At 41.1% G+C, this 25,724-nt stretch overlaps 1 protein-coding gene across 3 annotated transcripts in view; it reads left to right on the top strand.

Moving 5' to 3' along the window:
* The window catches only part of ADCY8 (adenylate cyclase 8), a gene marked incomplete at its 3' end in the record, with an annotated part of 230,432 nt that overhangs the window by 130,573 nt on the left and 74,135 nt on the right, over window positions 1-25,724 (top strand). For 2 of the 3 annotated variants that reach the window (XM_081265990.1, XM_081265989.1), the window contains exon 8: window positions 16,798-16,995. The exons of the other annotated variant lie outside the window; for it this stretch is intronic. In XM_081265990.1, coding sequence (XP_081122116.1) covers window positions 16,798-16,995 — 198 coding nt within the window. The remainder of the gene's footprint in view (window positions 1-16,797; window positions 16,996-25,724) is intronic. 3 annotated transcript variants of the gene reach the window in all.

The raw sequence follows: 25,724 nt of genomic DNA, 5'->3' as shown, positions 1-25,724 counted from the left end.
CCGAAGCAGATGGGATCAGGTTGGTGGAGTTTGTGTTTTACTCCAAGGGGAATGACAGAAAGGTTTTAAGCAGGGCTGTGACATGATCTGATTTATATTTTAAGAGACCACGTTGGCAGCCCTGTGGGGAGTGAATTGCAGGGGATAAGAGTGGCATTATCAGACAAAGTGCTGCTTAGACCCATGATTTACAGAGGATGACAAGGGAGGCATTTACGTAGCTACAAAATTCATTGTGTGACACATAGTAATCATTTAAACTAGATTTTAAGATAAGTGAGATGCCAAGAGAGGTGGGATCACTCATGCTTTTCGGAGCCCGCCATCTGTCCCCAATGTGTGTGGAGTTGTCACCTTCATCCCCTCTGTGCCTGTCACATGCCTCCTGGCCTCAGAGTCCAGGCCTCCCTCTGTTCATTGCTGGGGCCCCGATGTTGAGAGCCACAGCCGAAGGGGCCCCAGCAAACTTCCAGCTGCCAGCAAACTTTCAGACTGCCAGCTGATGATTGGCTCACAGCGGCCCCAGCAACATCTAGCTGATTGGCTCCTCTGCAGTGATGCTCAATGGGGGACTTCTTTGGCTCTGCCCATGTGACCCAGCCAATCGGCATCAAGAGCAGGAGGATTGTGGGAGGTGGTGAGGCTTGTGTTGGTGTGAGAGGCTTGTGGGAAGCCGGTGGTGGCAGTTGGGCTCTGAGGGTTTTTTCCTGAGGAGATGTTTTGTTTGGTGTTTGTAGTTCTAAAAATAAAGTTCGTTTCTTTTGACAAGTGGCTCCTGAATTGTGCCCAGCCAGACTGCAGCATTTGGTGGCCCGTACGGGGAAACAGCCCAATGAGCATCACCGCAGAGGAGCCAATCAGCTAGATGTTGCTGGGGCCGCTGTGAGCCAATCATCAGCTGGCAGTCTGAAAGTTTGCTGGCAGCTGGAAGTTTGCTGGGGCCCCTTCGGCTGTGGCTCTCAACAGTTCATTACTCCTCCAGCCCTTGTAAGAGTCACAGGGAGAAGAGTACATTTCTGGATGCTCTGTGTGTCCTTTAGTCTTTCCAACACAACAGATTGGCTTTGTGAACTTGAAGCCAACGTGTGTACTTTGGATTATAAACAAAAATAGAATGTCTCCATTCCACACAACACATGGGAAGCAACTGGGCTTCACTGCCTGGGTACAGGTAAAATCCACAAGGTCACTGATGCTAATAAGTGAGGATGCTTTGGGACGTACCATGTCAGAGCATCGGGTACGTCCTTTCCACTAATTCAAACACCAGCCCTTCAGGGTAAATGTGAAGCATTTTGTTTAAAACAGGAAAGTTGGGATTCAGAGAGACAATTAATTCCTTGAAGGATATATAGTTGAATATATGCTGAGTTTCTACTTTTAACTTGTTTCCAAGTCACTCCATCTCAGGTGTATGTGTGGCATGTGTGTAAACTTATGTGATGTGTGTGTGTGTGTGTGTGTGTGTGTGTGAGTATGAGTGGGATGTGTCTATGTACTTACGGTATGTATGAATATACATATTCATGTTTGTGTATATGTATAGTATGCATGTATGTGTGTGCATGTGGTATGTGTTTATATGTGTTGTGTGTGTATGTATACAGTGTGTGTGTGTGTGTGCGTAGACCTCCTCTGAAAGGTATTTACCTCTGAGTTACTAGCTCACCAGGACTATTTAGAAATTTTTCTATGACAGCTCCAGGAAGTGATCAGAATCTCCTCCAGGTAAATTTTAGAAGTCCCCTCTTACCAGTGGCTGCTCATCCCCTGAGTATCTAGGTATGATGACTGTTTGTGTAGAAAAAAGCCAAGTTTGGCAGTCTCTTATGTCTGCCTAGGGATCAAACAAATGAACAGCATTTGATTTAGTCCCACTTGGATTGGAAAGTGTTGGGACACTAAGAGAAGAAATGTGAAGAGAGGGGCTGGCTAGGGGGGCCAGCAGTATATAAGAACTTATTTAGGTCACTGGGTCTTCACCAATCCCAGCTGGGACTTTCTTACATCCTGTTCTCTGCATCCATTGGAATAAAAGGGAGAATTCTCATCTGATCCCTGTCTGATTAAAGCCCTCATGGGGACCCTTTGCTGCTCCCCAGGTTCCTCATAGTTAACTGGGTAATAGTGGTTTAGGCTATGAGTTTTGTGATCTTGGGTAAATAGTGATTCCTGGATTGGTTTTGTTTTTTTCCTTCCTGTTTCTGTCCCTAAAGATGAGGATGCAATCTCAGTGGCATGCGCTTTTTTTGTGTGCATATACATACACACACTAAAAAGAACTTGCTAAACTCAAACTCATTTTATTTCTATCAATTTTGGCAAGCCATTCCCTTCAAAATGCTCATTTGCCCATTCATTCATTCACGACCTGCCAGGGATGGTGCTGGTAATGGAGCGAGAGGGAGGAGGAAGGCAGTCCCAGTGTTGGGGAACTTGCCAGCCAGTGGTTTCTAACGGGTCCACAGGCTCAGTGTGGCCCTTGCTCTGATTACAACAGGACAGTGCAGTGGAGGAGGGAAAATTGACCTGAAGGGATCAGGGAAGACCTTCCCAAGAAAGTGATACTTGAGCTGAGATCTAGAGGAGGCATTAAGCCAGGAAAGGAGACCCCAGAAAGGGAAGAGCAAATCTGGCATCTTGGCCTGGCTTGCTGCTGCTCAAGGCCAGAACACAGGCTTCTCTTTGCCCATGAAGCACCTACAGTGTTGGATATTGTAGGTCTTCAAGGAAAGGTTTATGCTTCTTTGATAAGCTACCTGCATCTAATTGTTCGTCTTCCATCTCAGTATGCAGAAAACTAGAGGCAAGTTTTTCTCCATAGGTAATTTGTTTTTAATGATTTTAACATCAGATTACGTCTTAATGTTCATTGGATGGGATACCTGCAGGCTTAGAGTCGAGAACAAGGAAGGCTTTGGAAACCTCCCAGAAGTCACTCAGCACTGCTCGGGTGATGTGGCTTTCTCTGACAGAAAAACTCCCCAGGCTGTCCTCAGCCCTGACACTGAAGAGAGCTGTGAGGTTCAGCCAGGGAGAGTCATTAGAGGGGGTCTGGTTTTTCACTCTGTTCAGAAAGACAAGTGGATTTGAAGCCTTCCAGGGAGTGTTGAGTGAATTAAGTAGGCAATCTGATCCATTAACTTTGACTCATTATCCTTCCTTTCTCGGAAGCTCCTGGGGTAGATTTAGGTGGAAGAGATAAAGGTGGATGTGAGGGTGGAGCTCCTGTAGAATTACAGATCTGGAAATGTGCATTTCCGCTTGGCAAACATATGGCACACGCCTCTGGTTACCCCACAGCCGATGGCTGCCTGAGACCCCTAAACTAACCCGCTGGACTCTGCTTTCACCAGGGATCCACCCGTTTTCAAGTTGTACAATTGTGGCCTGACAAACAGAAATTAATAAACATACACATAGTGTTTTAAGCATGACACAGTGGATATACTATAGTTTAAAAATGTGAAAGTAGACAGGAAAAGAAAAAGTAAAACTCTGATTTTTTTCCCCCTTTGATTTATTTTCTCAATCTGAAGACAACAAACTGAGGATTTTGCTATATTAATGCTGGTACCCTCATTGCCAGGGACAGGCTCACATTGTCCCATTGTAAAATTTCCTCCTGGAGCTACATCGGGTTGTCCCACCTTCTGGCACCAGGGATACCGCCTATGGTTTTGATCCAATGTGCTTCATGTGTATGAGGGTTTTTCTTTCCAAACAAAATTGCATCTGTTGTGAGTGATCTTATATCCTTTTTAAAGTGACTAGGCACATGTGTCATGATCTATTAGTGTTACTGCTTCACACAGCACAGGAGGGTATTCACTCTCAGATGTTTGAATTCTATCCAGAGCAACAACCAGAGCAAAGATGCTTAATGCTTTTGTGGGGCTGAACAGCCTCACTTTTGCCAGTTATGTATGTGCTTATTTTTACCTCACCTCCTGTCAAAAAGGAATCACTTGGCATATCCTGGGGAAGTGCACAACGCTGATGGAACTTTTTGCAAACCCCTCTTACTTCTCAAGCATCCCCAAACTACTACTATGAATTCCAGGTTCTGAACTACTAGATTTGGTAGTATCTCCTCCCATTATGTGGCTTTTCTTTACTTTTAGTCCCTTAAAGGATCTCTTCACACTCTGAAATAGTCCAGAGGACCACTCTTTTGTTTTTTTTTTTTTTTTTAAACCAGGGATTGAACTTAGGGGCAATCAACCACTGAGCCACATTCCCAGCCTTTTTTTTTTTTTTGTATTTGTATTTTATTTAGAGAAAGGGTCTCACTGAGTTGCTAAGTTTCTGAGGCTGGCTTTGAACTCATGATCCTCCTGCCTCAGCCTCTCGAGTCACTGCAGTGGAGGACCACTCCTAAGAGAGAAACTCAGGAACAAAAACTAAGGGTGATAACAACCAGAAAAGCAAGTTAATATAATTGCAAGAGCAATGCTCCTTCTGAGAGACTCAAAACACTATACACTAGCAATTTATCAGTAACTCAAGATATCATACTTCCCTCATGTACCTGAATAAAAACAATACTTCTAACCTTCAAGGGGCTAACAGTTTAGACAATTCTTATTTTTACATTTTCCCTGTATTGAAAACACTCATGTCAAAATATATATGCAGTCACATCCACATGGGCTCTCATTCCTTCATGGTATTGACATTTCTGAAAAAGAAAAAAAAACCTACATCTTTGATGTTCATAAGAAAACTGAATAACCGTGGTCCTGAGAAGTGTTTGTTTACTCATTTCCTGAGCTGAAATTCTCCAGGTTGTGAGCCCAAGGCCATTCAGTCAGTGGGACATGTTCACCTCTCCAGCCACATTTTGGTCCAGCCGTTTTGATACTAGGGGTACTTTGGTTTACACCCATCTTTGTTCCTATAAAGAAATCATTAAAAGGTCCTGGCTTCTTTCTCCCCAACTCACAAGTCATGTGTACAATAGAAATCCAGCCCCCGTCCCTAGATCTTACCTATCCCTGTACGTATAAGCCAGCACTAAGCCAGCACTGGGCCTGAAGAAGTCTTCCACACATTACTATGGATCGACTATTCTAAAAGTCAAACCTCAGTTGACAACTTGCTTCCAATCACATGGCTTCAAAGTGGGCATGTCTAAATAGATATGCCAAGTCCTATTTCAGCCAATTTTGTAGAACTTTAAGAAGTTGTTTTGACCAAAATGGCTCATTATGTAATGACTCAAATATAATCACCTTTCCCCAACAGAGATTAGGATCTTCTTTCTGAGGAATTCAAATAATAATAAATATCACAGTCAGGAATCCAGGATTAGCTAGCAGACAGACCAATGGAACTGAGCCAGGCAAGAGTCTCAGGACAGAATTAGTATTAGGAATCTTTATCTCTAGTTAACCTGGGTGGGGGTTTCATTTATTTATTTAATTTTAAATTGATTTTTTAAAAATAAATGAAATGTATTTTTAAATGCATTATAATTCTTATCACACATATATAGCATGATTTTTCATATCTCTGGTTGTATATAAAGTATGTTCACACCAATTCGTGTCTTCATACATGTATTTTGGATAACGATGTCCATCACATTCCACCATCCTTGCTAACCTTACTCTGCCTCCTCCCTTCCCCTCTCATCCTTCTCCCCTATCTAGAGTTCGTCTATTCCTCCCATACTCCCCCTCCCTATCTCACTATGAATCAGTCTCCTTATATCAGAGAAAACATTCGGCATTTGTTTTTTGGGATTGACTAACTTCACTTAACATTACCTTCTCCAATGCCATCTGTTTACCTGTAAATGCCATGATTTTATTCTCTTTTATTGCTGAGTAATATTCCATTGTATGTATGTATGTGTATATATATATATATATATATATATATATATATATATATATATATCACATTTTTTAATCCATTCATCCACTGAAGGACATCTAGGTTGGTTCCACAGTTTAGCTATTGTGAATTGTGCTGCTATGAACATTGATGTGGCTGTGTCCCTGTAGTATGCTATTTTTAAGTCCTTTGAGTATAGACTGAGGAGAGTAATAGCTGACTGGACCAAAATCCAGGATGCTGCAGATTCCTTCTCTGGACTCTGTGGGGAATGGCTCCAATGTGTAGGGACGGGTGCTCTTCAGGCTTAGTGCTCTTCTGTTGGACCTGGAAAGTCCCATAAAGACTAAGAGTTTTCCCATCCTGAGAGCTCTATGTGCCCACTTGGAATCACGGTTGACCCACCAGTATAATGAACTAAATCAAGGGGTCATGCACTGAATGCCAAGCAAAGCTCACCAGGAAAAGAGTCTAGATGGTGCTTAAATAATCCTGGAAACCATACCCCAAAATTAGCGAGTTGTTTTCATTATTATTGAACTTAGAGGCACTCAACCACTGTTAATATTGGTTGAAAGTCATGAGCTTGTTAATATTGGTCAAAAGCTTGCTAATATTGGTTCGAAGTGATGAGTGCATTTATAAAGGTCAATTGAGTAGCAGACTAGTAACTTCCTCTGTGGATCACCAGAACTAGGGGTGCCTTACCCTGACTGTTTTATTTTCTTTTTTTTTTTTAATTTTTTATTGGTTGTTCAAAACATTACATAGTTCTTGATATATCATATTTCACACTTTGATTCAAGTGGGTTATGAACTCCCATTTTTACCCCGTATACAGATTGCAGAGTCACATCAGTTACACTTCCACTGATTTACATATTGACATACTCATGTCACATCAGTTACACTTCCACTGATTTACATATTGCCATACTAGTGTCTGTTGTATTCTGCTGCCTTTCCTATCCTCTACTATCCCCCCTCCCCTCCCCTCCCCTCCACTCTTCTCTCTCTACCCCTTTTACTGTAATGCATTTCTCCCCCTTGTATTATTTTTCCCTTTCCCCTCACTTCCTCTTGTATATAATTTTGTATAACCCTGAGGGTCTCCTTCCATTTCCAAGCAATTTCCCTTCTCTCTCCCTGTCCCTCCCACCTCTCATCCCTGTTTAATATTAGTCATTTTCTCATGCTCTTCTTCCCTACTCTGTTCTTAGTTACTCTCCTTATATCAAAGAGGACATTTGGCATTTGTTTTTTAGGGATTGGCTAGCTTCACTTAGCATAATCTGCTCTAATGCCATCAATTTCCCTCCAAATTCTATAATTTTGTCATTTTTTAATGCAGAGTAATACTCCATTGTGTATAAATGCCACATTTTTTTTATCCATTCGTCTATTGAAGGGCATCTAGGTTGCTTCCACAGTCTTGCTATTGTGAATTGTACTGCTATGAACATCGATGTAGCAGTGTCCCTGTAGCATGCTGTTTTTAGGTCTTCAGGGAATAGACCCAGAAGGGGAATAGCTGGATCAAATGGTGGTTCCATTCCCAGCTTTCCAAGAAATCTCCATACTGCTTTCCAAATTGGTTGCACCAATTTGCAGTCCCACCAACAATGTACAAGTGTACCCTTTTCCCCACATCCTCGCCAGCACTTGTTGTTGTTTGACTTCTTAATGGCTACCAATCTTACTGGAGTGAGATGATATCTTAGGGTGGTTTTGATTTGCATTTCTCTGACTGCTAGCGATGGTGAGCATTTTTTCATGTACTTGTTGATTGATTGTATGTCCTCCTCTGAGAAGTGTCTGTTTAGGTCCTTGGCCCATTTGTTGATTGGGTGATTTGTTATCTTATTGTCTAATTTTTTGAGTTCTTTGTATACTCTGGATATTAGGGCTCTATCTGAAGTGTGAGGAGTAAAAATTTGTTCCCATGATGTTGGCTCCCTATTTACCTCTCTTATTGTTTCTTTTGCTGAGAAAAAACTTTTCTTCATCATGAAGACATTGACATTTTAGGACACATGGTGATTAAGGCCAATCAGAGGATTTTGCAGATCTTTTAATCCAGGCAATATTTGGAAATGCAGTTTTGCCTAAAAGTGGTTAGTACTGATGGTCACAGTGCCTGGGCCCTGGACTTACATTGTTCACTTACGTTTGGGGGTTGGAAATGAGGCCAGAGAGGGGTGCTGAATCCTCCAGCAGGCTTTGTTAGAAATGTCTGGACTATTAGTTCAGCAAACACAGGAGACATTCTGACCCTTGTTACTGTGATTCCTGGAGCAAAATCAATGAGACTATCATAAAAATTACTTAAACCTCTTCCCTAGGAAGAATCCCACAGACTCCATCTCACAATAATATCTCATTAGACATTCCTTTGCTTTATTTGGAAGATGAATAACATCTTAAATATCCAGCAAGAAAAGTAAGTAGGATTCCCATCTAAAGCAAAGCATCAAACAGACCAATTGGAAGTGCTATTTTCTTTTCTCTTTATACAGACAGGAAAATTGCAGTGATCTTCACTAATATATCTTGCTCATGAGGAATGGTCCAATTTGCTACCACCTTCATTCCCACAGGAATGAAAAATTATTACATTTAGGTTCTAGAAGATACATGAGGGTATTTTCCAAAGAGTCACCCAAGACCATGTTTATTCAGATACCACTCTCTGTCTGCTTAATGGGAAAAGATCACATCTCACATCTCTGCTCCCTATCCTCAGATTTGAGGAAAAAATAATTGTGCCCTTTTCAGACACAACGAGCATTTGTTGTGAGGCCCTGAAAGCAAACCATTGCATATTGGATCACCTTGAAACTTTTCAAAGAAGTGAGCTTTCTTAAAAAGAATAAATGATAATTATTTAAGATGTTGAGTATGTAAACTAGCTTGATTCAATTATTCCACCATATGCACATGGCATAACATCACTGTGTGCCCCATAATTATGTACAAATATAATTTGTCAAAAAGAGAACACAAAATAACTTTTTTTTAAGTAGGAGCCTTCTCTTCTGAAGGTTGGACTAGCATTTTAACAAACAGTATGGGGGGAATGGCTCCAATGTGTAGGGACGGGTGCTCTTCAGGCTCAGTGCTCCTCTGTTGGACCTGGAAAGTCCCATAGAGACTAAGAGGTAAGATCTCTGCCTTTTCAGCAAACCAAACCCTGGTAGGCAGCAAGTTTGAAATGGTGCTACAGAGGACCCTGTCTTCCTTGATGTGGGTGATAGAAGGGTGGCCCAGCAATTGTCAAAGTAAGCCATTGGCCCTGCTACCTCTGATGGCAGGCTACGGTCTGGACCCGGAAGCCAGCCATCTTTGGGAAAGGACAGCTCCTCTCAGTCTAAGAGCAGGAAGCCCCACAGCCATGCCCTGAGCTTGCTGGAGCTGCCTTCCTCTCCAGGTTCTTCACAAATTAGCAACAAGCTGGTGCACAGTGTGAGGCCTCTGTCACAACTACTTACAGCCAAATCTCCAGACTGCCCTGTCCACCTCATAGGAAAGCTTAAAAAAAAAAAAAAAAAAAAAAAACGATGAAGCCCTTTCACTAGTGATTTCAACACTCTCCTGCAAGCTGGCCCATGAAAATGTTCAAGCTGAAGTTAGTCTAAGATTGGTTCCCAGAAAAGGCTCAAGGTTACTACTTTTCAGTATGTGATCACTCACGGGTGCTTAGAAGTGGTGCCTTAACAATGGGAGAGGCAGTCTCTGGGTTCCAGAAATCAGAATGAAGCCACACTGACAAGCAGCACAGATACTCTTGCTCCTGGCTGGATCATCAAATGTCATCTTTCTGCCTCTACCTCCTGCCAGTCAAATCCTTGGCATTTGATTGAATAGTAGAAAAACAAATTTATATATATATATATATATATATATATATATATATATATATATATATATATATATATATAGACTCTCTTTATATTTGGAATTTACTTGGGAGAAAACAAGAAAAAATAAAGGGATTTTTTTTAGGGAAAAAGAAAAAAAATCAGAAACACTGCCCTAAAGGTATTTCCATAGAGACACTCAATATTTCCTCCATCCATTCATCTATTCATTCTGTACACAACTACTAAGAACCTACCAAACTTTCCAGCTGCTAGAAACTCAGTCATAGATAAGGCATGGTGCCAGCCTCAGGAAGATCAGTATAGGGGAACAAACACATAAGTAGGCAACTTCACCATAATTATTGTGCTAAGGATAACTGCAGGCTCAGAGGCTTCCTGAAGGAAGTGATGTCTGAATTGGTTTTAAATCAGCATTAGGACACACGCCTAGATGCTGCACATTCAGACGCATGAACTACAATGAACTGGACAATTATTTAACAGAGCAGATTGGGTCATGTGCCTAATCTCCAGTACAGGGTATCCCAGCACCAGGCCTGATATTCCATCCAGTAGTTCACACATGGCCTGGAAAAGCTAGAAATCACTGTGTGGTGTGGAGAAACATGCTATTTGTGCAGCAGTTGGGGAAGTTGAATCATTTTCTTGGACACTGGAAAGTTTCCACATGGAGATGACTAGATCTTTTTCAGAGGTCATAAACTGGTCCAGGAGGTGATAATTGTGGAATGGGGGGAAGCAAGCAAGAGCTTTGGAGCATGGTTTTCTGAATGGTATATCTAGAACATGAAAATCAGTTCAAGAAAAAAAGGGTGTTGAGGTCAAAATTTGGATAATGCAGAGTTTAAAAGTTTCATTTCTGAGAAACTTTTCAGTGTATTCTGAGATTTCCAAAAGAAGGTATAAGATTTTGTTCATTCAAAAATTGTGGATTTTTTTCCACACGGCTACAAAATATTAGGCACTGGCCAGGCACTGGTAGCAAATCAACAAGAGAAAAACCCCATCTCAAGGAAAGAGTGAATTAGGAGGATCCAGTAATGAAATAGATCCCTCCAGCACCAAAACCAATCTAAGTCACAGTACCTACCAGGATGCTGTAGATGGTGGAATTGAAAGATATGATCTGTAAGAGCAAAAATAGTTTTGACCAGTAAAGCTGGATGTGTCCAGCCAACATACTTTTAACCTGAAATCTTACTGGGAAGAATTTATTTGGTGCGGCAAATTGATAAACGAACATCAGAATTTTTGGCCATCCATGAAGTGATATGATCTATAGGAGAAGGAAGTCTTCAGTGGGTGCAGGGATAAAAAACAAACCCTGAAGAAAAGATTTCACGTCCTCAACCAGGTGATGAGCTTCAGAGAATCCGTGCCTTCCCAGCCCACTCAAACACGGTTCACAAAGGGCCACCCAGACACTCTGATTATAATTTCACTAGCGCTCCAGACTTTCAGGCAAGACCCTACCTATAAAGTCTGGCTTCAGAAGGAACTGAGCTTTGATCTGTCTTAAGCTTCTGTGAGGGAGGAAGTGATTTCTGAAACCTCTAAGGAGAGCATGGCTCTTGGATAGGATGGACTAGGAACTGCAAACCTTTTCTGCAAAGAAACTGTCATGATATTTGATAAAGGGGCTAAAAGCATGCAATGGAGGAAGGATAGCATCTTCAACAAATGGTGCTGGGAAAACTGGAAATCCATATGCAACAAAATGAAACTGAATCCCTTTCTCTCGCCATGCACAAAAGTTAACTCAATATGGATCAAGGAGCTTGATATCAAATCAGAGACTCTGCGTCTGATAGAAGAAAAAGTTGGCTACGATCTACATACTGTGGGGTCGGGCTCCAAATTCCTTAATAGGACACCCATAGTGCAAGAGTTAATAACAAGAATCAACAAATGGGACTTACTTAAACTAAAAAGTTTTTTCTCAGCAAGAGAAACAATAAGAGAGGTAAATAGGGAGCCTACATCATGGGAACAAATTTTTACTCCTCACACTTCAGATAGAGCCCTAATATCCAGAGTATACAAAGAACTCAAAAAATTAGACAATAAGATAACAAATCACCCAATCAACAAATGGGCCAAGGACCTGAACAGACACTTCTCAGAGGAGGATATACAATCAATCAACAAGTACATAAAAAAATACTCACCATCTCTAGCAGTCAGAGAAATGCAAATCAAAACCACCCTAAGATACCATCTCACTCCAGTACGATTGGCAGCCACTATGAAGTCAAACAACAACAAGTGCTGGCGAGGATGTGGAGAAAAGGGTACACTTGTACATTGCTGGTGGGACTGCAAATTGGTGCAGCCAATTTGGAAAGCAGTTTGGAGATTCCTGGGAAAGATGGGAATGGAACCACCATTTGACCCTGCTATTGCCCTTCTCGGACTATTCCCTGAAGACCTTAAAAGAGCATGCTACAGGGATACTGCCACATCGATGTTCATAGCAGCACAATTCACAATAGCTAGACTGTGGAACCAACCCAGATGCCCTTCAATAGATGAATGGATAAAAAAATGTGGCATCTATACACAATGGAGTACTATGCAGCAATAAAAAATGACAAAATCATAGAATTTGCAGGGAAATGGATGGCACTAGAGCAGATTATGCTTAGTGAAGCTAGCCAATCCCTAAAAAACAAATACCAAATGTCTTCTTTGATATAATGAGAGCAACTATGAACAGAGCAGGGAGGAAGAGCAGGAAGAAAAGATTAACGTTAAACAGAGACATGAGATGGGAGGGAAAGGGAGAGAAAAGGGGAATTGCATGGAAATGAAGGGAGACCCTCATTGCTATACAAAATTACATATAAGAGGTTGTGAGGGGAATGGGAAAATAAACAAGGAGAGAAATGAATTACAGTAGATGGGGTAGAGAGAGAAGATGGGAGGGGAGGGGAGGGGGGATATTAGGGGATAGGAAAGGTAGCGGAATACAACAGTTACTAATAGGGGATTATGTAAAATTGTGGATGTGTAACCGACGTGATTCTGCAATCTGCATTTGGGGTAAAATTGGGGGTTCATAACCCACTTCAATCTAATGTATGAAATATGATATATCAAGAGCTTTGTAATGTTGTGAACAACCAATAAAAAAAAATAAAATAAAGATCACAAAAAAAAAGAAACTGTCATGAGAGGCCACCTGAGCCCCAAACTGATACTTGTACTGCCCCTATTCTGACCTCCCAAACATCAAAAGCCCCATAAATTATTAGCAACATTTATTTATAAACACAAAATCTTTATAATATTGTATTCTAACTTGATCGATCTGCCAAATATATCAAAGTAAATAAATGAATATACATATTTATTATTATGTATAAATTTAATATACACCTTATACATTGAAAAATATATTTGAAAATATGTATTCATTTTTTATACACACACATATGACATTATAGTCAAAATTCTCATGGCAGTTTTTCATTTCTTTTCATTTAATTCACTGTTTTTTCTTATTCTCTAGCCAGTTGTTTTTTGTGAATGTACAGTCTCAGTAGTTTGGAGTCAATTTGAGACTGGAATCCTATTTGAAAATTTAGTCTGCCTTCTTGACCTAATCTCAATATGGCTCACATTGGTTCTGCAAATGTAAAGAGAGAAAGCTCTAATCTATTTAAAAAAAAATAGCTCACTCCAGTGCTTTCTACATAGGTAAACAAGACATGTTATATTTCCTCAATACTGCCTACACATAAATCACTGGAAAGAGATCAGTGTATGCATTTCTGATGTTGGCAGTTTATCTCACTAAGGTAAACCCATGACCAAACTTTAGTCTCTACTCATGAACAGTGGGCTATCACATAGAGTCAAACCACAGTCACCCCCAAATCATGTGCCCTTTGCATGTGCATTGGGAGTTAAATGAAAGCAGATGACTACCCGATGCCCCTTCCTGATTTCAGTTTGCTCGTCTTCTTGAGCTGATGCTGATATTCCCATGAGTATATGTGTCCTAAATGGGCGAGATGGGTGCTAGAGAGATTGCCAGCCAAACAACATGTATAATTGTTACATGAAATTAACAGAGCAAATGATTAGAAAAGAACATCATTGAGAATTGACCACGTTCATAAAATACTAATTATTTGCAAGTTCAAAGCCAGCCTCAGCAATTTAGTTAAGCCCTAAGCAACTTAGGGAGACCTTGTTGCAAAATAAAAAAAAAATAATAATAAAAGGGTTGGGGGATGTGGCTCAGTGGTTAAGCACCCCTGGTTTAATCCCCAATATCTATCTATCTCTATGTATAGATAGAGATAGATAGATAGATTGATTGATAGATAGATAGATAGATAGATAGATAGATAGATAGATAGATAGATACAAGTTATTATGAAGAATAAAAATAACCGCTTGGACAAGAAAAGAGTTATCCACAATATCACTGACATTTTGACAAAAGGGCCTGCTTCCCAGCTAGTAACTGTAACCCAGTAGCAGCAATGAAGGATAGAGGGATGATTCCAAATTCATGTTCATTTAAAGCAGCCACATGGACAGCCAAGAGGAATGGTGAAGACACGGTGCTGTAAAGGAGGACATGTCATTGGTCTTTGCCTTGAAGAAGGGGCCAAGGGCAGCAGAATACTTCTCTGAACGGACAACTGTCATAAAGCCCAGGAAACAACATCTATTCTTAATTTACAAATGTACTTTACAGACCAACATCAGCCCCCAGTGATGACATTTTCAGCAGCCCACATCGGTAGGAGAAAAATAAGGGAAAAGATGAGAATTATTCATTCAATTAAATTATTCAATGTGAAAGATTGTCATTATTCTGAGAAGACTGTATCATTCTCATTGAAAAAAAAGGAACCTTTCTTTTTTGAAATCACAGTCATGTTTGAGAGCTGCAGTTGTGGCTATTACTGCTGCCACCACCGCTGCTGCTGCTTCAGCTGCTATAATTTAAGTAAACCAGTCACAAAAATATTTTATGAAACCCTCCTGCTCTGTAAAATCCAAAAGCCTTAGAGCCACTGAAGGTGTGAGGGACTGGTAGGCTGGATAAGCCTAATTTAATTCAAAGAAGGGAAAGTGTGCAAAAAAATAAAATGACTGAAAGCAATGGAGGTGCCTAAGTATGCATTAGATAGATATCTCATCTCGTTCTTTTCGACCAGCTCTAAGCACTTCCAGGGAGCATCCTGGCATTCCGGAGCCAGAACACAAGGCCAGACAAGGACGGCCTGCGTGTCCTTTCCACCTCCTCTCAGATAGAAAACTAACTCATCTCATTTCCCAAGCTGTGTAGATGGAATTTCTGTCCAAGGAACCAATGTGGCATCCACTGAGTGACCGCCAGTCCACATTCTTCAGCTTTCTGGGATGCCACATAATTGCATTTACTCCCAGGGGCTCAAACCCTCTGGCCCTGTGTGGATCCTGCTGTTCAATTTTCTGCAACATTGGTTTCTGCTTCGCTCTCTGCACTCCTGCCCTCTCCTTGCCTCTCATCCTGCCATACCTCCCCCTAACATCTATCTTTTTCTCTGTAGTGGTCTCGCTGAAATCAACTGCTTCAGTACCCTAAGGGCATAGATTTTGCTTTCTTACGTTGGCACATTCAACTCCATCCTTTATCCTAGGGGCTGGAGAAGAGGGCTTCAGTAAAAATCCACTCAGGCTGAGGCCTGGCTATAGAATTCTTTACAGACCTCAAATTTAGATCGCAATGATTATCCCTTTGAAGGTTAAAAGGAAGGGTCTAACAATACCACAGGGAAAATCCTTGTCATACAGGATGGATGGCTACAAAGATGTCAAATCCCTGTCCCCAGCTCTAGCCCTGGAGCCAGTGGGTCTCACTCAGCCAGAAACGAGCTGATGGCTTGGAGAGCAAGTCTCTCCAAGGCTCCAGGTATGAGAAGCTCAGGCAGGAAGATCTCTAGGGTCCTCCATCTCCCATGTGGCCTCCCTCATCTCAGCCTGGCCTGTGTTCTAAGCATAGCCAAACTGGGAGGCTGTCAGAGCAGAGCAGGTATGGTGGGTGACAGGGGGTGGCTTTCACTTCCTCATTCTGGGGATGATTGCACCATCTACCTCCCTTCAAGGAAATCTCTTGAGGGGATGGGATGGGTTTCTCTGTCCCTTTATCCTTTTAGGTTCTTTTTTTTTTTTTTTTTTTTTGGTCAAAGAAGCTGTCTCAAGTTGGAGCTGGAGTGAGCACTGCACTTGGCTGGAGAGAGGTGGTTGACTTCATCACTGGCCTGATGAATCCCTGGAGACAGGTCCCACCAGCCAAACCTGGTGTGTCCTCCCAAGCCAATGCAGTTGCTACATCCATGTATCTATAGCAGTCACCAACCTTGGTGGCTGCACCCTTCCTACCTCCATTTATGTGACCCTGTGAGATGGTGGGAGACTGGAACTGCTTGCATTTTTTTCCTAAAGGAAATTATACACATATATCTATATGAGCATATAGATATATAATGATCTCTGCTGGGATGAGAAATATTTGTAAAACTTAAAGTTTAAAGAGTAGATCCAGGCACATTTGAGTCTCAATTTATGAATGCTTTAAAAGAAAATGCAAGCCACAAGATCCCAAGTCTCTCCATCACCATTAAATGAAAGTCCACATGAAAAATGTAGAATCTACTTGGTGGGAGATGATCCATTTTGTGGGCTTTTCAGATGTTCTACCTTCTGTTTGGGGTTTTTGTTGGTTTGGTTGGTCTGGATTTCTTTTCTCTTTCTCTTATACCCAGGATGTGCCTGGTTAGAGAAAGGGTCGTTATTAACATTCCCAAGGCAACAACTCTCCAAATGCCTCGAGCACAAGAATTCAGTGCACCTACATAGAGGAAAGGGAAGTGTCCCTCTTGATGTGGTATTTTTCTGGGTTGTGTTTCTCTGAACCAAATGCTAACTGATCAAATTTTGTAGGTTTCACTGAATACAACTGCATGGAATGCTATTACTGTTTGCAATGCCACATGATATAAAAACATTGCATTTCTTTTTGATCCAAAGGGGACTAGCAGGTTTATTGTGTTTGCATGTGCTTCCCCCCTAGACTCTGGCTGCCCTAACAAGAAATTCAATAAATCTGCTTCCAAACCATCTTGCACAAGCTTTGCATGTCCAGTCTGGGCCTGAGGAAATTAACAAGAGAATAGAACATACCATCGACTTGCGGAGTGGTGATAAATTGAGAAGAGAGCATATCAAGCCATTCTCACTGATGTTTAAAGACTCCAGCCTGGAGCACAAGGTAGAACTGAGTGTCCACAGTGGCTCTTTTTCTGAAGTAAATTGTTGTAAATGTTCATGGGACTAGAAAGAGCACCCAGGGGCCATGGTTTTGGTTTCTGTGTTTCTCCGGTGTTCAGTTTGGTTTGATTTGGTTTGATACTGTCTTTTCTTATTCTCTTTGAAAATCATGAATAGACTGAAGGCCCTGAAAGGAGGATGCTACTCAGATGAGAAAGCCCCAGCTTTGCTCTTAAGCCAAAGATGGCTAAAAGAACCAAGAGTCCTTAACTCTGTAAATCAAAAGAGTTTCATCCTCTTTGGGATGATTAAGCCAAGTGGCATTAATGTGCATTTGCCTTTACTTTTATTGGACTCACATTGGCTGCAAACCTGGTTAAAAAATATATGAGGAATCCCCATAACCTGATGTCAGCATATGTGATAAACACCAGCTTTCTCAACTGTAGACATATGCTATTCAATTTTCCCAGTTATCTACTGGCTGAGAGCTCCCCTGACCTAGGTCTAGCAGAAATAGAGATGTTGAAGATTCCACATCTTCAGGGTTAAATTCCACCTTTGCCACTTCTTTGCTATGTGACTTTTGATTAGTGAAGTAAACTCTCTGAGCATGAATTTACAACAAGGATAATGAACTTGCCTCCCTGTCATGTCATTATGAAAGACTCTAGGTCCATGCCTTGATTAGGTGAAGTTTTCAAATATGGCAGCCATCACCATGTTGATGACTTTTCCCATGCCTTCCCCCACCTCAGCTCTGAACTGTTAAAGAGGGCGGGAAGACAGGGTGCTGCCCTGCTTAACTGGGCTGCTCCTTTGCCCTGATGAAAGCCGACAGACCTTCCTTGACTGAGCACAGGAGGTGTTTGGCATCTGCAGGAGCCTCCAGCAAGAACATCAGGGAATTTGCAAGCAAATTTGGGAGTTTGATCCAACACTCCGTAAAGCTCCAGTGAGCAATTCTTTTGTGAGTTTGCTCAGCTGCCTGTGAGATTCTGCTTTCCTTGGTTTGGGGAATTCACATTTCTCTGCACATTCACCCTTCCCAGTGAGTTTCTCTGATAACAACCTACAGATTGCAAACTCCAAAATTAATACCTTTGCCTGCAATTCCCAATTCAAGATGCATGTGTCTATGTACTAGCCAAACAGAAGGAAAAGAAACACTTTGCCTCTCTTGGTGCCCCCAAAATAGCAGGTGTGCTTTTCTTATTCATAATAAAATTAAGGACTGAAAGTGTAAATTAAATGCATTTTCTCTCCTGATTAATACATGGAAGGAGCTAGAACAATAGGCAAGGTAGCTTGACAAAGAATCTTCTCAATTAGCCATACAGATACTTGTGTCCAGAGCTACATAAAACCTTTATTCTTTCAATCCTGCTAAAGATGTACTTACTTCACTAATGACCTAACTCCTTCAGACTATAGTTTCTAGTGTGTTTTATTTAATAGTGTCCTCATCTCATGTGCAGCTGTGCAATGCTGGAAAAAGAATGGTCCTACAGGAGGCACAGTTTATGTGAGGTGAATTACTGAGACTGGAGAGGTCCTGACAGGACAATCAGTGGGCAGCCACCTGAACAGACATGGACCTACCCACGGATGGTCCAGCCATCCACCACCTGGCATGGGCTCTGCGCTGCATAGGTTCCCCAGTGGCAAGGACGATGGGCACGTCAGAAAACATTCACTTCCCCGTGTCACAGAGACTATCCTTATTGACTTGTCGTGAGACTCTTTCAATGGACTAGGTTACTGCTGAGCAGATAGCACAGAATAAGTAACATCCATTGAGCATATACCAACTACAAGGCACTATTTCTAAGTTGTTTGCACAAATTTACAAAAAAAAATTCAGTAGTATTGTATCTTAATCAAGTTTAGGTTATCTTATACTTGATGAAAGGATACACAGAGAAATAATTATGACACCTACCCAAAGTCAAACTGTCATAGGGTACTAGGAGCTGAGTCCACTATCACACCAGAGCTAGTGTTCCTTCATTTCACTGTCCTGCCTGGAACCCCGGGACCTGGAACCCAGGCTCTTGAATGGAGAATACAATGTTCTCCATCTTCTTTCTTTTGAAACTTTGGAAGGGTTGAGAGAGAAGGGGCTAGGGGCAGAAGTTAAACAGAAAGATCCTAAAGCTTTATCAAAGGCAAGGCTCTCCAACCTTAGGATTCATAATCAGAGAATAGGACCAGTGTTCAGCTACTCTGTGGGATTGTGTATGTCAGCTTAGTGCATCCTTAGTGTCATCACTATGACACTTAGTAGAGAGAACTGAGTCTTCAAGAGGTTAAGCAGAGGTCATGGAGCTCAAAATCCAGCTACCATATTTCACTGACTCTAAGGTGCCATCAGATGACAGATGTTCCGTTTTCTATGCAGCACTCAAAGAAATCACACAGCATGAGGAGGCTAAGAGAAAACACGAGTATGCGCGCGCGCGCGCGCGCACACACACACACACACACACACACACACACACACACACACAACTGGCCTTACAACCTCAGGATAAAGATGAACACGAAAAAAAAAAACACCCAGGACACAGTTCAGCAAGGGAACCCAGGTGTGCACATCCCGGTGCTGATTAGATGAAGAAAAAGAGCTCCCCTAGATTTAAACTCCGGTAGCATCTGCACAGGTTTGCCGCCTGAGTTCACACTCTGAATGTGGTCTAAAAAAAGCCTCAGACAAGAATCTAATTGAAAGTGGTACTGGTTGATATTGCCACCTGGTGGCAAGCAGAAGCAGGCTTTAAAAGGCTTTAAGATTCCACTGAGAGGAAGATTAAAGTGCGTATTTTAAACATAGTATCACATTTTAATTATCAATTTGCATACAGAATTTATGACTCTAAAACCTCTTTTCTTCACACTGCCCTACCCTGGTCCTTAGATGCGAGTTTGGACCATAAAAGCATATTTTCTAAACAGGAAGGTGGAAATGATTGTACTCTTACAGTTTTTGTGGGAAGGAAAGTCTTCATTCTGCTTGAATGATAGGAAGATCCATGCATAAGGGACCTTGTTTTCACATCCACCTTTATGAGTGAATTAGAGAATGCAAAGCTCCACTGAAAGGTACAGAAATATCATCAACATTTCCCAGTCAGGGACCAATAGTGTCATGTGTACAGGATTTTCATAAGAAAATGAAGGAAGACATAGGTTAAAATGAAAGGAAACTGCCTCACTTCCTGTGGCTGGTCTCAGAATGTTTCATGCAAACTAAGAACCAAAAGACCCAGGTTGATTTTGATCTGGTCCTATTTGGTGGGTTTCAGAGGACCAAAGCTCGGCTCATACTGTAGAATTCTAAGTAGCTCACAGCCCGTCTCCCCTCCCCCGTCCCATCCCCAGAAACCTTGTTTTAGGTTCAGCTCCAGAAAAGCACGCTCATGACCCCTGTGGCTTAGGCAAGCCTGGACAACACATTTAATGCTTTCCCTTCCCTAGTCCTTAGTTTCCTCAACTGTGAAATCAGGACATTGGACAGCTCCTCATGTCTTCCAGCAACCAATCATGGTGACCCTATAGACTGGTGTTCCTGGAACTATCAGGGTTCATCCTTATTTTCCCAATGTCATTATGAGTAGCATCTCATGTCTCTTCAAGATTCACCAGGGCTGAGCACAGTGGTGCATACCTGGAATCCCAACAACTTGGGAGACTGAGGCAGGGGATAGTAAGTTTAAGACCAGCCTCAGCACTTAGACCCTGTCTCAAAATAAAAAATAAAATGGACCAGAGATGTGGCTCAGTAGTAAAGCATTGCTAGGAGCCACAGCCAAGTAATATGATGCATGGCATTTTTGGTTGTAAGGTGACGCCAGCTAGCCATTGAGATGATATGATTATGTTAAGATTTACATTCATATGGATATTGGACTCCTGCTGTTCACCTTGGCCTGGACTCCTGGAGAGTTCCCATTGGTTGGGAAAGTACAGTAGGAGGGAATTCCGGGCGAGGTCCTGGTCCCCGGTAGAACACGACCCTGTGGGTGGATCAGCTGGCTTCCCGGACGTGTACGGGGTATTGGTGGCATTTTCAAAAATAAAGTTTTGTTCCTGCTTGAGTGGCTCGTGATTCTGTGCCCAGCCAGACTGCGGCAAAGCATCTCTGGGTTTAATCCCTATTTTAATAATTATAATAATAACAATAAATTTTAAAAATTAAAAAAAAAAACTCATCCAGGATAGATGTCATGTGGCAAATCACAGAACCCAAGACTTTGACCTGGACAGGTTAGAATTAGTACATATCAATATTTTCATTTCCCAGCAACATTGTGAGGACTTTCTGGCAGACTCCTGGATAGGGCAAAAAGGCTAACCTAATCACCAAAGGCACCTTCAATCCCTCCTAGATTTCACAGATGAATCTTTTGCCCTTCTTTAGTGAGGCTACATATTTCCCAAGCAGGCTGACAGATCTCAGGGGCAAGCAAATATTGGAACTACAGTGATCAGATGTAGAAAACAACATATTCATCAAATGCTGCCAATCATATATATTTTTTTTCTGTTCAATGGTGCATTTTCACTTACAAAAGTGTATGCCAAGTATATAAGGCAAAAAGAAGAAAATGAAATCTCTTTTGATCTTTTAATCCAGGATAAGCACTGCTAGCATTTGGGCATCTGTCATGCTGGTCTTACATGAGTTTGCATCTGTATACTCATCTATGCACCTTTCTATAACAATAAAGCATGTGTACTCAATGCTTTGTAGTACAACATTAGGCATTCTCTTCTTAATTCTTTTTCACATAATTATTTGATGATTAACTATGCTAATGTGGAATAAAATCATTAAACTTAGTGTACCTAAAACAATACCACCACCTTAGAATGAGATACCTCCTTATCTTTAACAAAAATTAGTATATATTTAATATATATGTATAAAAACATTATGTATTTATGCCTTTGATAACTTTAGTCACTTAAGTGTTAAAATTCACCTATATCACTGAAGACTAGATTTCCCTCCTTCCTTCAATACTGATATCTTTCAGCTTCATTTTGAAATATTTTCCTTCAGGAATAGGCCTCTTTTTGTCTTTGTGATGTATTCATGCAACAAAACCGTCTTTTTCCTTGCTTAATAGTTTTCAAACTTGAGAATCACTTAGGGATCATGTCTGAGCAGCAGATACCTTCCCATCACACTTCTCCCAGGATTCTGGTTTTGCAGGGGGGCGGGTCTGCATTCTGAGAAAGACTCTCAAGATTGTTACTCTGAATTCTTGGCCAGCTTTCATTACCCTTGGACACTTGGGATGGTCACTTACCCACTTCTTCAGAAATCCACTCAGATCTGAATGTTCCCTGGTCCACACTTGAGCCCAAATGGCCTTCAATAGGCCTAGAGGGGATATCTCTGTAAGGCTCAAAGTGGTCCCAGAAACAACGGACCTTGGTTCGAATCCCACTTTGGAAACAAAAGTAGACATAAAGGACTGTCGTTTAATTTACTGATCATCAGTAGATACTGACAAGTAATTATCAAATGCCCATCTAACTCACAAATAGTCTTCGATAAGACAAAAGAAAGAAAATAGGCTTGATTGCTGAGCTGATATGACTTGAACCCAATTCCTGCCCTTGCTGACTTGGAACTGCAGGATGAGGGGCTTGATCTCATTGAGATGTTGGTCATCATCTGCCCCTAGAAGTTGGTGTGAAAATTAGATGACACATATTCATATGGTAGATGTTTGAATGAATGTAATAGTCTTTCTTTTCCTTGTCTTTCTGTTAACATTAAGCCAAATCTGAGTGAGGTTAAATCCTTACTTAAAATAAATCTCATATTTCCTCAGAGATTTTTAAAGAATCAGATCATGAAAAATGTCAGAAGGGGGGGTATCTTAGTGTGTCTTATATCCCAGGGTGCCAGGATCCAAACATTAAATAAATCTGATGAATTATAGATTTGTCACACATTGGGAGAGGGATCTTCATCAACACCTCCAAATCTTTGGAACAGAAGCAATGACCACCATAGTCCTGGGATGTGTTTAAACGTGTAAGCATCTTTTGTTTACCCTTTCTTTTAAGTGATTTGTTTAGTCCAGGTTCTCTATTATCACCATCTTCCAAAGAAGTTGAGAGAGAGAGCCTCCCTCTCTAAAGGCACTTGATATTGATCTTTCCCAAAGACTTTGCCTTTGTCCTAGAAGGAGAAGCCAATAAAGGATTTTTATATCATTTCACATATGAGTTTCTTCCCTGCAAGAATAGTCTTTCTATCCATTCTTGTTGTGATTCCTGGAAATCCATCTGGCACACTCCATGTGCTTGGCTCAGTTTGTGCTCAACTTGTGTACAACCCAACAGGCATCTTGTATCGAGTACTGGAAGAAGACAGGAAGCCATGATCTTTGCTCCCGGGAACTTACACTGCTGTTTGTGATCTTGGGCCAGTCATTGAACTTCCCATCTTACCAATGGGTGTCCTAATGGCCACCTCACAGGCTTCTGTGCCAGTGAAATGCAGCCAACTGATACTTATTAAATGCCTGAGAGGCTGCAGTAAACTGCAACTGAGACAGCAGTGTTACTAGGAAACTGACACCTGTCCCTCACTTATGACCATATCAGCCGTATCATGAATATTTTACACTTGTTCCCTCATTTAATTTGTTACAGCCTCCTTTTATGCAGGTATTAGTTTTACTATTTGACAGGTGAGGGAGCTTCAGTGAGTTTGAGCAGCTTTTCTAGGACCAAAATTTGTAGAAGGCAACAGAGCTGTAATTACAATCAAATTCATTGTGTCTGCTAAGCCCAGACTATTGCTAATGCACCTTGTAAAATCCTTTAGTTTTCATACTGCCAAGTCTCCATTCAGTTTGGAATGCATTGAGAAGGCATGCTGTCAAGTACATGCGGGTGGGAAAGGGTTAGATGGCAATGGTGTGGCAAATACCCTGGAAGAATTAAAAAAGCAAAATTAAAGTCATGATCATTTTATTTGTCCACTATACAACCCACACACACACACACACAAATGCACATACACATGCATAGAAATACACATACACATCTTACAACTCACCACACATTCCGAGCAACACTCAGAACCTTGATAAATATAAACTAGAACAAGGGAACTCTACTACTGTCGCTGTCCAAGCACATGCAAAAATCAAATAGGTGAACATGTAAATACATAAGACACCTTTTCTCTATGACAGTAGGAACAGGAATCAGGAGTCCTTGAACCACCTCTGAGCTGTGTGCACAAAAGAAGGTGGGTTAGTTCAAACAGTCAAAGAACAGAGCCAAAAGTCAGACGTAGCCTCTTAACAATACCAAAGACACAGGAAACCAAATTGACAGTGAGCTTCACTTTTATACACAAATTAACCATCAGATTTTTCTCATTTTTGGCTAACAATAACAACTATCATTATTATGCTTGATATGCACCAAGTTCTATGCTGAGTATTTTTGAAACATTCATTTAATGTTACTTTTTTATCCGCCACATAAAAACTAGGATTTGTCACATGAAGGAATCCTTAGAAAATTCTTTGGCTAAGTACAATTGATTCTTATTGTTCAGAATTTCTCTGTTTTCTCTGTCTTTTATAAAGAAAATCAAAGCCAAATTGAGGCTTAGGAGATTTCAGGGGAAAAAATGTATCAGATACTTTGAAATATTTCTTCCATCTTCACATCAATTCTTATTTGAGTTATAAGGGTTGGAATATGGTAATAAAGAATGAGTTTGGCAAAGAAAACGAGGGTAGACTAATGAATGAACTTGTTGACTTGTTAGGATGTTGGACTCTGCAGATAAGTAATAAGAAAAAAATGCATGTTTTTGTCTTGGAAACTTTCAGAATTTATTGAGTATTCTGCTTCTCATTTAGATGCATACAAGTGGCAACATGGGGATGGAACCCAGTGGTCTCAGCTGTTCTCTTTCATTTCTCTAAATTCTACATGTCCAAATCATTTTCATGATCTTGTTTTTATAGCATTATTAAGGGAATTATTCCGCTGCATTATGAGGCCCCTCTTATGTTTTTGTTGCTCTCTTGTAAGTAACAAAATAATATGAGTATTTAGGCTTCCTCCTCAGGTACAAAGAGCAGGTTTCTAAGATGCTCAGGGAAGAAATCCACCTCTTATTCAAACAGCGGCCTTGTGAGACTTTTTTATATTCTTGATATTCCCATGTCAATTATTGCTACTTTTACCACCCAGTATGTAGTCAATGACTTCAAGGGTCATTTCACTCACATCTTTTTATCAGACCAATTATCCATTTCTAGTCCTATAAAGCCAGCAGAGTCAGAAGTACCAACTCCCCCCACAGTGATGCAATGTAGGGTGGTAGAAGGCACTGACCCAGGGCTTCTAGTTGAAGAACACATGGAAAGTCACAAGTCTCTCAGACTCACCATGGCTTGAGGGACCAGACCCATCAGGAAAGGAAGCACACGCATTCCTCCTAAGGATGGAGGGTATGGGAAGGGAAAGCAGAAGATGGTGGGTCAGAAACTTGCAAAAGTTTTGTAAGAATTCTCTCATGTCAGTCTAATTCCTCACAAAGGAGAGCATGCCATTAGAAAATATGCTACCATTCAGGGTCTTCTGTTATCCTGTGGTGGCAGGGATGTGGGGACATCCTCCCATCTCACACTTTTGAAGTCACTCATCTTAGATTTATGCTAGCATCCTTCCTTATGATTC

The sequence above is a fragment of the Spermophilus citellus genome, assembly GCF_964194105.1.
Source record: "Spermophilus citellus genome assembly, chromosome: 14".
In the NCBI taxonomy this organism is placed as follows: domain Eukaryota; kingdom Metazoa; phylum Chordata; class Mammalia; order Rodentia; family Sciuridae; genus Spermophilus; species Spermophilus citellus.
The sequence above is the reverse complement of the archived record's forward strand: the minus strand, read 5'-3'. Positions and strand labels throughout refer to the sequence as shown.